General features: G+C 39.8%; 1 protein-coding gene across 7 annotated transcripts in view; it reads left to right on the top strand.

Moving 5' to 3' along the window:
- Positions 1–11,192, top strand: part of LOC107726676 (OTU domain-containing protein 7B-like) — a 46,014-nt gene extending 34,822 nt beyond the window's left edge. Inside the window, exons 3-12 of one of the 7 annotated variants that reach the window (XM_016536360.1) lie at positions 339–497; positions 765–989; positions 1,856–1,957; positions 2,313–2,440; positions 2,834–2,940; positions 3,548–3,675; positions 3,945–4,094; positions 4,391–4,505; positions 5,599–5,677; positions 6,004–11,192. In XM_016536360.1, the coding sequence (XP_016391846.1) occupies positions 339–497; positions 765–989; positions 1,856–1,957; positions 2,313–2,440; positions 2,834–2,940; positions 3,548–3,675; positions 3,945–4,094; positions 4,391–4,505; positions 5,599–5,677; positions 6,004–7,449 (2,639 nt within the window). In that variant the 3' untranslated portion in view covers positions 7,450–11,192. Of the gene's footprint in view, positions 1–338; positions 516–761; positions 990–1,855; positions 1,958–2,312; positions 2,441–2,833; positions 2,941–3,336; positions 3,444–3,547; positions 3,676–3,944; positions 4,095–4,390; positions 4,506–5,598; positions 5,684–6,003 lie in introns of all 7 variants that reach the window. The other 6 variants (XM_016536359.1, XM_016536358.1, XM_016536356.1 and 3 more) reach the window with 6 other exon arrangements.
- Positions 11,193–12,788: the final 1,596 nt, after the last annotated feature.

The raw sequence follows: 12,788 nt of genomic DNA, 5'->3' as shown, positions 1-12,788 counted from the left end.
ATCTGTAAAGTTGCAAAGACTAAAGTCTCAAATCCAAAGAGATATTCTTTATAAAAGAAAGTCATATATAAGAAAGTCATATAAGAAATATATAAGCAAAATAATGATCTTTAAAATAGCATCATATGACCCCTTTAAAATATGTATAGTTCTGCAGTATGCTTGCTCGACAGTTGGTACTGATTATTTGCACAGTATTCGCACAAGTGACTACAGCGGAATGTATCATTGACCTTTGCTGCGATGTCGGGTTAATATTTAAACTCCTAAGGTGAGGTGCAGTGGAATTATGAACTCTCATTTTCTTGCATGCTTCATGAATGTGGCTTTTCTCGCAGGAAAGAATTGGGACCTCTCGGCTGCGCTGAGTGACTTTGAACAGCTGAGACAAGTGCACGCTGGGAACCTCTCATGCACCTTTGCTGAGGAGAGAGAATATCCCTCCATTGAGCGGATAGGGCGGCCCCTCTTGCATCGCCAAGATGAGGTTGTGCAAGGTACAAAAGCACTAGAAGGTCTGTCTGCATGGCCTGACCTTAATTCTCAAATGTGTTTCATAATTTATGTAAATGACTTACCCTGATCATGACAGCAGTTGCATATGATGTCATTTCAAAGCCTTGCCCACTCTCATCTGACTAACGTTTTCGAATTGAAGGGAGTGGAGGACTGATAAGAATAGGTCGACCAGATGATAGGTTACCAGTGTCTAGTTTCATATTCTCCAGTATACGCTGTAATCTGAACATGTATCATGGCAGCAGCCACAGAGAAGCGACTGTCGAGGGGAATCTCTCACGCCAGCTCCACCATCGTCTCTCTGGCCCGCTCGCACGTGTCCAGTACGGACGGCAGCAGTGAGCCGCTTCTGGACACTCCGCTCTGCACCTTCCAGTTGCCTGACCTCACAGTCTACAGAGACGACTTCCGCGGCTTCATCGAGAGAGACCTCATTGAGCAGTCCATGATGGTGGCACTGGAGCACGCTGGTTAGTCATTTAATTTCAAGAATCTCTAAACCAAATATTTTGATATTATGAGTTTTATAGTCCGATATTTCTAACATAACGTTATGGTTAGCTGCTTTATTCTCTACTGCCTACATAAGCATCCTGACTAAAATGTAACTTCATAAGTGACTGATTTGAAATGCCCTACATAGGCAGCATATAGTGCTTCTCATGTGACGCACACAGGAGTTTGCCATTAGAGTGATACTCTAATGAGCTTAAAGATACACAGCACACACAAATAATGTGTAAGTAGTCTTTTTTTAAATTAGATTTGGCTCTTGAATTAATTATTAATAAAGTATTTTTATGATTGATATTTCACTTGGTCCACCACTGCCCTTCCAGTGCTGCCTACACAGGTAGCTCACTAGGTTTTGGAAGTAGAGACATAAGCTGCGTCCATAGTCGCATACTCTCTGAATAGGTGGTACTTTTGAACGAGTAATTACTTTGTGACCATTAAAAAAAAAAACAATGTTCTCTATATAGTATGAATGTAATCCGGACATACTACTTTTGTTATGATGTCATTGTCATGTGAACTACCAGCATCAATTGCATCACTTCACTGTGCCACTTCACAACTCCTCTCCCTTGGCCTCATGGGATGGTAAAGTGTCAACTGGATGCGCACTTGAGAATCTCACCAGAAAAATTCTGTTTACTGTTTTATGAATACTGTGAATTTGGTCTCTGTTTGCATACTGTTTTTGCCTACTATATTACAGGGAAGTATGTGATATTTTTTTTTATGCAGCCATAGAAAGACTTAAGAAGTATTGTAATGTCTGTAGCCACAGATTTGAGAATTAATTGTCATAACCTTGCCCCCCCCACAACAGGACGGTTGAACTGGTGGACTCGTTTGGGGACTGGCTGTCAGAGTTTATTACCTCTGGCTACTAGTGGTGATGGAAACTGTCTGTTACACGCTGCCTCACTGGGTAAGTGTTCAAACAGACTTTTTGTATGCAAGCGATCAGCACAGAACATATGAGTTTTTATACATATTCATTCCACGTTATCGCTTTCTGAGAGTTCGTTGGTGTTAAAATTAGCTAGAAGTTTATTGGCTAAAAGGTCATTTATTCTTCCTGTGAATTAATGTGTTATTGAAAATAGATGCTTATTGGAGTGGCATAGAGTTCTATACAGGAGCTTTTTTACTGCGTTACATTTGTAGTGTAACTATTATTTCCAAAGCAACAGTAAAAGGACTGCATACTTGCCTAGAAACCACTGCCAGATTAAGATATTAATTCAGTAATTATGTTTAAAACATTAAACATTACTATGCAGGTATGTGGGGCTTTCATGATCGAGACCTGATGCTGCGGAAGTCTCTCTATGCACTGATGGATCATGGGCAGGAGAGGGAGGCTTTAAAGCGAAGGTGGAGATGGCAACAAACCATGCAGAACAAAGAGGTTAGAGCACTTTATCTATTGGTTCATTTTGTACAAACAGATGGCCACAGATAACGCTAGTCAATTTAGTATCAGGCTTCAAGTAAAATATACACACCATTCAAAATTATTTGTTTACATTTTTTTTAAAGAAATTAATACTTTTGTTTACAAAATAAACAAAAAATGATAAAGGCATTTATAATGGTATAAACAATTTCTATTTTAAATAAATGCTGTTGGTTTGAACTTTCTATTTACCAAAGAATTCTGAAAAAAAGCATCAGTTTCCACAAAAATGTTAAGCAACGCAACTGATTTCAACATTGATACTAATTAGAAATGAACAAAACCTGCACAAATTTGGCCTTGGTTTTAGCCTAATGATGTTTATGTGTGTGGATTTGTGTGCAGTCGGGACTGGTTTACACGGAGGAAGAGTGGCAGAAAGAGTGGAATGAGTTATTGAAACTGGCATCTAGTGAACCCAGGATACACTACAGCACCAACGGCAGCAACAGGTGTGTTGATTACGTCTGATTTTATTTTCTACATTGAAAGCTGTTAACCGAGGTTTTCTGGAGTGTTTTGCCCGGAAGACTGGAGTAATGATGCTGAAAATTCAGCTTTGACATCACAGGCTTAAATTACATTTTAAAATATAATAAATAGAAAACAATTCTTTCAAAATGCAACATTTCACAACATTACTGTTTTTACTGTATTTTTGATCAAATTATTTTTTTTTTCAACGACCAGATAAATGCAACTTTTCAAAAATATATATATATAAAAAAATAAAAAAAAAGTTACCATCCCCAAACTTTTGAACAGTAGTGTAATTAGGAAAATTAGAAAATCTGCACAAGTTGGTCTTTGTTTCAGCCTAATATTTGTGTGTATGGATTTGTGTGCAGTCGGGACTGGTTTACACAGAGGAAGAGTGGCAGAAAGAGTGGAATGAGTTGTTGAAACTGGCATCCAGTGAACCCAGGATACACTACAGCACTAACGACAGCAACGGGTGTGTTGATTGCATCTGATTTTATTTTCTGCTTTGAAAGCTGTAAACAGAGGTATTCTGGAGTGTTTTGCTCATGCTGTGAGAGTGTGTTTTGTGTCCCGCAGTGCCGAGTCACAGGAGGAGCCGGTGTACGAGAGCCTGGAGGAGTTTCATGTGTTCGTTCTTGCTCATGTGCTCCGCAGGCCGATAGTGGTGGTGGCTGACACCATGCTGCGGGACTCTGGGGGAGAAGGTAAATAAGGACAAAATATTCATTTTACGGGAGTTTGACACACTTTGAGGTACTCTAACATTCACAACTCAAAACTGCCTTCCTTGTCTATTGAAGCCTAGTTGCAAAAATGACTCGATATCTTCATGGTTATAATGTATGACTATGACTAAAGCAGAAAAATGCAGTGGCACAAAAAAGTGTTGACTATGTCCTCTTTAAATAATGCATTTTCCATTTGTCTTCTCTTGTTCCATAAGCAAAGGTTATCTTTTTTGTCTGTTGTTTAGCTTTTGCACCAATCCCATTTGGAGGGATTTACCTGCCCCTGGAAGTACAAGCCAACAAGTGCCACAGCTCCCCTCTCGTTCTGGCATATGACCAGGCCCATTTCTCTGCCCTGGTCTCAATGGAGCAGAAAGACCGTTCCAAAGAACAAGGTGAGGAGTGGTTTATATATAGCAAATCTGTTTGCTTTTTATGGTGATTGCTGTGTGCTGTTCTTGCTTGATAAACCAGTTTTTCAAAGCAAGACAGAACAAAATCTGCAATAATTTGTCATTTCCAGAAAGTCTTTATCCACTTGAATCCAGCTTATTTCTTCAAAGGCCTTTGGGACTGTAGTCTTGGAGTTCATTTGAATACTGTTCTGTGTTTGTAAATAAGCCAAATTAGTTGTGTAATTCGGAATGGTACTGACCATTTGTTACCTTTTGTTTGGTAAAAACCTCCGCAGTGGTGATCCCTCTTACGGACTCAGATCATAAGATGTTGCCTTTGCACTTTGCTGTGGATCCTGGAGAAGACTGGGAATGGGGCAGAGATGACAATGATAATGTGATGCTAGCAAGGTAGAATTTCATTATGCACATTTGTCTGTTTAAGGAATGTTCTAGGTTCAAAACAATTTGCAGTATGCATTTTGCAATCTGGATTGAATGTAACAATGTGATTTTAAGAGGTTATTTTGTGTCCTTTACATAAACATCAACATTTCCCAGCTTTTTGAGGCACTCGTCACTTTCTCTGCTCCACTGTCAAGTTGTACAATCCTCTCTGTACAAGAGTTCCACCTAGTTTAATGAATTGATGAATTGGAAATTCATTATTTAAAAAGGCCCGTGCTCATGCATTTTTGAGATGCTGTCAGTTACCACAGACAATAATTCAGACTCAGATTGAAAAAAGAATAAGTATAAATTGTTTACAGTAATAACCTTGCATGTTAACTCTGAAGGGAGACTTTCTGGAGAGTTTTAAAGCAGAAATGCGTAGCTCATATTTTTGTTAAAATTATATGAGTAATTTCTCCACGCTATTTATGCGTGTTTATACAGTCTGAGGGATGAGTCAAAATTATTTCCTGTGGTCATCAACCGCATGTCACAAATGCCATCCATAGATTTTCACTTGTTTTAAACCTGGAACATTCCTGTAATTGCTGTGTCTTGTGCATATACCAGATTTGCTCAGAAAAATGTTTTCAAAGTATTCAGGTTATTTTGACTATGTAGTGCAAAATTACTCAGCTCTGACTTATTTACAGCAGAGTTCAGTAATGTCTGACCATAATGACGGCATTAGCCCTGTGGAGCCTGCTGAGACTGTGCGATGTTGGCCAACACTCAAGATTAGCAGCTCTCCTTCTTTAATGCAGATTATCACTAAATGCTTGCTATGAATGGAACCGAGAAGCTCTCAAATCGCTCAGGGTTGCATCCGTAGTTCCCTCTTATTTCCATAGCTTTCAGATTTGTCACTATTTGATATCCTGAAATAATTAAATTGTCTTTATCGGTTCCCCCGTATTTTCATGGAACATGCTCTTTATTTCTCATGCTCATTATGTCTCATTAGGGTTTTTTTTTTTTTTTTTCAAAGGCATTTTAAGTGCCACTTATAAGTGAATATCAGCGCTCTGACCTGCCTCTTGTTTGGTTTCAGTGTAACCTTATCTCTGGAGGCCAAGCTCCATCTGCTGCATAGCTACATGACTGTCACCTGGCTTCCTCTACCCTGTGAGGTACAGGTGAGCTTCTTGCTTTGTTTGACATGATAAGAATAATTTAACTGGTTTAGTGTAAACTATCAGCCAAAAACCTTTGGTAAATTTGCTCTGACAACAAAAATTTACATCCAAAGCATTTTTATTTCTAACACAAAAAAAAAACACTTTAACTGCCAAACTGGCATAGAGTGTTTTCTGGTCACTTCCCATTTCCATGATATCTAAATATAAACTTGTCTGGAAAAAACTATTACGTTATAATTCTTTTGATTTGTGGTGTGCTCTTTATTTGTATTCCAGCTAAATCATGTATGCAAATAATGTTTTTTTTGCATCCACAGCAGGCCCCATTGGCCCAACCAGAGTCACCTACGGCATCTGCAGGAGAGGATGCCCGCACCCCGCCAGACTCTGGAGAGTCTGATAAGGAGTCCGTCAGCAGTAGTTCCAATGGCAATGGAGACAGCAGCACTACTGGAACCAGTGGGACAACAGGCAAAACGAGTGGTGGATCTTCCAGCTCCTCTAGCTCATCCAGTAACAGTTCAACAGAGACAACCAGCACAATTGGAAAGGAGAAGGGGAAGAAAGACAAAGAAAAGGATAAGGACAAGAAACGTGCAGACTCCGTTGCCAACAAGCTGGGTAGCTTTGGCAAGAGCTTGGGCAGTAAGCTGAAAAAGAATGTGGGAGGCCTGATGACGGGGAAGAATACAATTGGAACTGGACCCAAACAGGAGGGTCAAGAGAAGAAGAAAGGCTCTCTGAGAGGTCGTAAGGACAGCTCTCCCTCTATTCAAACCGGCTCTGAGGACTCTGGGAAAGGTTCACCCTCCTCAACCAGTGAGCGGCAAAATGGAAGCTATTCTTCAGAAAGTGACCCTTTTAAGTACAGCTCTGATGTGAAAGTGAGTCTTAGCATCCTCCGATCCGCTATGCAAGGCGAAAGGAAGTACATCTTTGCTGCGGTACTCACTACAAGCAACCGGCAGCCATTTCAGGAGGAAATGATCCAACGCTACATGGTTGATGCCGAGGAGCGCTTCCGTGCTGAACAGGAACAAAGAAGGGAAGCTGAACGGAAAGCGACAGGAGGTCTTGCAACAACTGCTGGGTCCCAACTGAAAAAGGATGGGCCTGAGCTGAGTTACCGAAGTTTTGAAAGCAAAGAGGAAGTTACTGATAACTCGCCTCCTACCTTTAATGCTTTGAAGTCATCGTCTTTCAGCCCGGTGATGTACTCTGGTGTGGTCCCAATCCCTAGGGCCACCTTCATTGACCATTCTCCTACCCCACCCACGCAGCATCTCCATATGCATGGTTATTTGGATACACGACGGCAGCTGGCAGGAGGTTCACCGTCTTCTTACCCAGGCCTACCATCCTATGCTACTTTGCCCCGACACTGCCCCCTAGCACAGGGCCCGCCCCATACCCAGTACCACCCACCCTCCACCAGCTTGGGCAGCCCATCCCGTATCATCAGCCCCTGCCTGACGTCTTTTCCCCAAGACCATGACCCAATTGATTACCAAACCGAGCCTGCTGGAGGCTACAGGAATGGCTTACGGGACGCACGATTCACTTTGGACAGTCGCAACGGGCCGATGCCCGTGCGGCATTACTCTTTAGGCAGTGCAGGGGGCCTCGCCAACCTGCAGTCCAGCAGATGCCGAACGCCTACCTGCAATTACTACGGCCACCCCGAGACGGGCAATTACTGCTCATACTGCTACCGAGAGGAGCTGAAGAGACGGGAAACAGAGCCGGCCATACATAGGTTTTGAATGGACAATCTCTGTTCAGTTTCTCTCCTTTAGGACTCATTGGAGCCCACCGTGTGAGCCACAACATATCCTGTTTGTGTGGATCGTTGTTTAAGTTCGGCCTTTCTGAACCAGGTTACTGAGACTCGGCGTCCACAATGAGTGGCCATTGTGGGAATGGAACTGCTGTTGTGTTACATTTGCTGTGGCTCATAGGCAGGAGCTTTAAGCTCCTCCCACATTTGCTTGATGTGGTCATCCTCTTTCCTGTCTCCTTATCTCCTCCTAGTGGTGAGAATGTAGAGCACAGGCAATAGACATTGGAGCACAGTGTGCTGTTGCATCACACGAACACGCCACATACCCCAAAATACATGTTAAGCACAACCAGAAAATCCGTATTTATATCCGCTGCATTTGTATACATAATAATAGACATTTCAAGTAGGATTTCAGCTGCAATCAATGTAAGACTTGCCATATTGCGAGTGTAAGGCAAAAACACACGGTTAACTTCAAGTGAGTGTTATCTGCATTGGACCAACGCTACAATAATTTAACTTGTATCCTTTTGAAGCCATACTCGACTGGCTTAAATTAGCTAAAATGGTGCTTTCTCGCTTCTAAGATGTTCAACTTATGGAGCTGAACCTTGATAGCCAAAGGTTTTGCTTTGGGTCTTCACATGTCCATATTAAAAAATCACAGTCGTTTATGTTCTATTAAGTGTTTCTAGAACATTTAAAAGTGCAAAACCTTTCAAATTTGTGCAAAAAAGGAAGGAAATCAGATGTCATTTTTCAGAAATGGTTCTAGGTGGTAAATGGTAAATGAGTTCTAGGTGCTCGCAGGTCTTCAAACGTTACTGCCCCAAATGATAATGATCGATCACCCCCAAAGCAGACCAAATCAAGCACTTTTCTAATGTCCAGAGGTTGTGCGTGTGGGTTCCAGACATGACAATGAATAGACTGTTATGTTGCTGTGCTTCTAGTCTGGCATTTTGCTTTGTTCTGGAGGTAGAGCTTGCAGTTCCACTGGCGTGGACTGCAGAGGTCAGGGTTCGGCTGTAGGTGCCACTGTTGTGTGCAAGCTCACTTGTTTCCTAGTTGCCTTTTCAGTCTTCGTTCAGGGGGATTGTTGATCAGAATTTCTACTTTTGTTTGATTTTGGGTACGCAGTGCTGATTATAGTGTTTTTGATATTTGTGGATGTAGAGGGATGCTAGCAGATCTCTCAGTATCTCAATTATGCAATGCACCATGCATCGAGATTTTATCTTTTCAAAATACTATTACACTGTTAACATACAGTAAAGCCTCCGATAAAGCCAGCCAGAAATGAAAATACTGTTATTAACTCAGCCTTGCACGCTATTCCAAACCTGTATGACAGGCAAATACAAAAGTAGATTGTTCTTTTCCATACAAAAAAAAGTAAATGTGGACCATACAACTTGTGCAGTATATTTCAAGTAGCCATGCAATAACTTAAGGTAAGTAATGGACCAGAAGTCATTATTCACAGAAAGTCTTCCGCTCCATTTCACCTACTGGCAAATTTGACGCCAGTGATGACAAACAGCATTTGGTTCTTGTGTCTTAACTGAGCACAACAAGCCAAAGTGAATGTGCGAATGAGATTTTGAGAGCTACGTTGGAGAGCAAAACTGCTAATATAGCACACATGCACTCAGTTTTCTGTGAATCTGAGTCTAGATGTGTCAAACCAGTCTGTTACATGTCATTTACTTGTTGCTAATTGTGCTCTGTTAAAATATTTAGTTACAGAGTTTTGACTTTGCACAGCAGAGCAAATGTCCCCATTTCATTTCATTATATGGAAAAGAGCAGACTGGACGTTCTGCTAAACATCCCATTTTGTGTTTGACAGCAGAAAGAAAGTCATACAGGTTCAGAACGAAATGAGGGTGAGGAAATGATGACAGGTTCTTCATTTTGGGCTGAACTGTCCCTTTACCTTCTCATTGCTCATGTGAAATGGGCTCTATAGTACTGTAAGAGGATGTTGCTGCTGTGATCATGTTCATTTGATGTGGTTAAGTGTTAGTGTGCTGCATTGGTGGTAGATGTAGAGCTGGTGTTGTAGTCACAGCGAACTCCCTTCCGCTTCTCAAACACTCAATACAGATGTAATCAGTCGTATGCAAATATTTGTATAACTGTGTCAGCTCAAGGCCACAAAGTTCCCACATTTGCATTACTGATTTGCACAATTAAATATATGCTAGGTTAGTATCCTAACAAAATTTTCACATACCTCTTCTCTTCATCTGGTATCTCCCATGTGTTTGAAGCTGTACATTCTCAAATTAGATTCATTTACATTTTGATGCACTAAATTGTCTATTGTCTAAGACAGAGTAAAGTTTTGCAGCAAAGTAAGAACCTGAAGGTTTGCTAGATTGATTTTTCACCCAAAAGACAGCAAGATTTTTGACATGTTATTCACTCTTATAACCAATAGATGGCACACATGTTTAGGTTTCTGTTACTCTCATCTTTGTCTGAATCGATGCATCCCTAGTGACCCTTTGAGACAGATGACACACATTTTCATAGTGTAAATAAGGGACACAGAGTATGCTGCTGCTGCTTTTGGATTCAGATTCTCTTTTTTTTTTTTCCCCAGTCAAGCACATTTGAATAGAAGCAAACAATTAACTTATTTTTACCATATACCATTTACCCAGATTTCCACTCTGCTAAGTCGCAAAAAGGAATTCAGCGTGTGAGCTTGTCTTTGTGTGTGTGTGCGTCTGGTAAATTGTGCTTTTGCAAACCTATTGCAGCTTCAAGGCACAAACAAGAGGAAGTTGTCAGTGAAATAACAGCTACTCTCTGTAGGAGTTTATGTTCTCCTTCCAATGTACTCATCGCTTGCGTTTAACGGATCCAGTTATTTAACGAATGGTCAGCCACCCCGAGCATTGGACTTCAATAAGAGTGCAGACATTTTTGTATTAAGAAATAAAAATGTATAAATACGTTCAAGTTATTTTTGTAAATCAAACGCAGTTTTACAGTGTTTTTTAAAGATAAGAATGTATGCTGTAGGAGTTGAAGTCAGCTGAATTGGTGGTGGAGTCAGTATTCTGGAGCGTATGGCGAGAAGCCTCTTAAATCTGTGTGTTTCTTGTGAACAAACTAATTTCTCCATCAGTGATCTGACAAGGTATGATTTGAAAATATATATTTGTAGTAAGATTTTTCAAAAGTTTGGGATGTTTAGTTCTGAAACTAGGATGTTCTTTCTTACGTGGCTAGTTGTCAAGCAGACGGGCCTCCTGAAGTTTCTTAATTTCGATTTCTATTTTAAAGCAATTATGATACTTAATCACATTTTGAGTACATTTTTTAATGATTGTGGGTGTGTCCACCATCAGTTTTCACACACTAAATTCTCTTATTTAATACAGTGGGCTTTTTGTTATGATATAGCTTACTATTTTTATATGGTATGTTTTCATGGATGTGACAGAGCTACAGTCATCAGCATTCTACAATTTGCATGAGACTGAAACTGTTGCATGTACAGAACTGGCAGATGCAATTTATCTAATCATATTTGTGCATTACTTCAGGCTAATTGGGCAATTTGTGTTTGTTTTCAGCTGTTTTTTACCTTTCTCCTTGTTTGAAAGGTGACCCCAGGTTGTGTGACAGTGCAATCTAGGAGGAAAGAACATCTGATTTTTATGTTAGTTTTATTTTATTTTTTAATTTATTTTATTTTTGCACTGTTTTAATAAAATTCTCATTGTATTTAAACAGTTGTTTGTATTGATTTTATTTTGCACCCTCATTCTACATTTAACTATGAAGTCTTTGTAATAACAAACATCTTGTATTTGTACAGTGACACAAGAGGTTTCAGCTGCATATACAAGGTTCCCACTGTCATGGAAAACCTGAGAATTTTACAATTAAAGAGACAGTTGAGCCAAATATGAAAATTTGCTGAAAATTTACTCGCCCCCATGCCATCCAAAATGAAGATGAGTTTTTCTTCATCAGAACAGATTTGGAGAAATTTAGCTTTCCATCACTTGCTCACCAATGGATCCTCTGCAGTGAATGAGTGCCGTCAGAATGAGAGTCCAAACAGCTGATAAAAACATCACGGTAATCTCCAGTCCATAAATTGATGTGAAAAGATGTGTTTATAAATAATTATGAAGAAACAAACTCATCTATATATTGGATGGCCTGAAAGTGAGTAAATGTATTTATTTGTTTATTCGTAAATTTTCAATTGTGGTGAACTATTCTTGTAATAAGGTCTTATTTTGAAAAAAAAAAAGAATAGACATTTCTGAATATACATTTTAATGCTCTGCTCTAAAATATTTCTTTGGCTAGACACTGCTCTTTTGCCATCTCAATGATTTATTTTCCAGTAATCCCAGTATGGAAGTGTGGAAACCTAAATTAACCAGAACAAAAACTAGTTGTAAGCAAGCATGCAGCTTGTTTTCTTCAGCTAAATGCAGCTGACGTCTGTCCTTCCAGTTTCGGAAAGAACATAAGTCACTGCAAGGTAAAGTCATTTAATTTTCATTTCCAGCAAGCACTGTCTGCCATTTAAGACTGCTATTTATCACAGCATGTGATCTTTGCCCTGTGTCAGGATAAAGATCACACAGGGTAAAGCATAAATAAAGTTTACTCTCCTTAATGCGAATTTATATTAGATTGCTTAAGGCTTATTTTGCTTTCACTTACTATATAATGTGAGAAATTGCCAGATTAGTGCTGCAGATGTTTGTATTATTTATGAGGCATTTTTTGGGCTATTGCTTGAGTTCTTTTGCTCTAATAAATTCAAAGTGAGAGTCTGATGAATTAGTAATAGCAACACTGATATCTTTGGGATCAGTTTTCATTTGTTTTTGCTTTGCAGGTATCCATTTCAAGTGGAAGCCTTTTCCACACTTTGCACACTGCATCATGTTCATATCCACCTAAACGCTGATGCTGGACACATCGTAATCTAAAGACGCCTGTCTGAGTCTCTCTGCTGTTTGGAAGTTACTGTGAAATGGTTCTTTGATACTGCAGTGACCAGGTAATGACTCGAGGGTGTCAAAAACTATGGGAATGTCAAGTGTGTTCGCTCATCTGTGAAGTGTTATGTGAATATGTTTGAGCAGAAGAGAATTGCATGCAACAGTCTGAATTGTTGTGAACAAATTTATGAATATTGACTAGCATTTTGCACATTGATAAAGCATCAAATGAGATTTAACTACCTAATGTTCATTGCTTGGCAGGCGATTTATTTTTAGCATGCAAAACTTTTCCAAGAATTACTTGTACACACACACACACACACACACA

This window comes from Sinocyclocheilus rhinocerous, unplaced genomic scaffold (assembly GCF_001515625.1).
Source record: "Sinocyclocheilus rhinocerous isolate Xijiao unplaced genomic scaffold, SAMN03320098_v1.1 scaffold5, whole genome shotgun sequence".
Taxonomy (NCBI): Eukaryota; Metazoa; Chordata; class Actinopteri; order Cypriniformes; family Cyprinidae; genus Sinocyclocheilus; species Sinocyclocheilus rhinocerous.
Note: the sequence above shows the minus strand (reverse complement) of the source record. Positions and strands in the feature narration are given on the sequence as shown.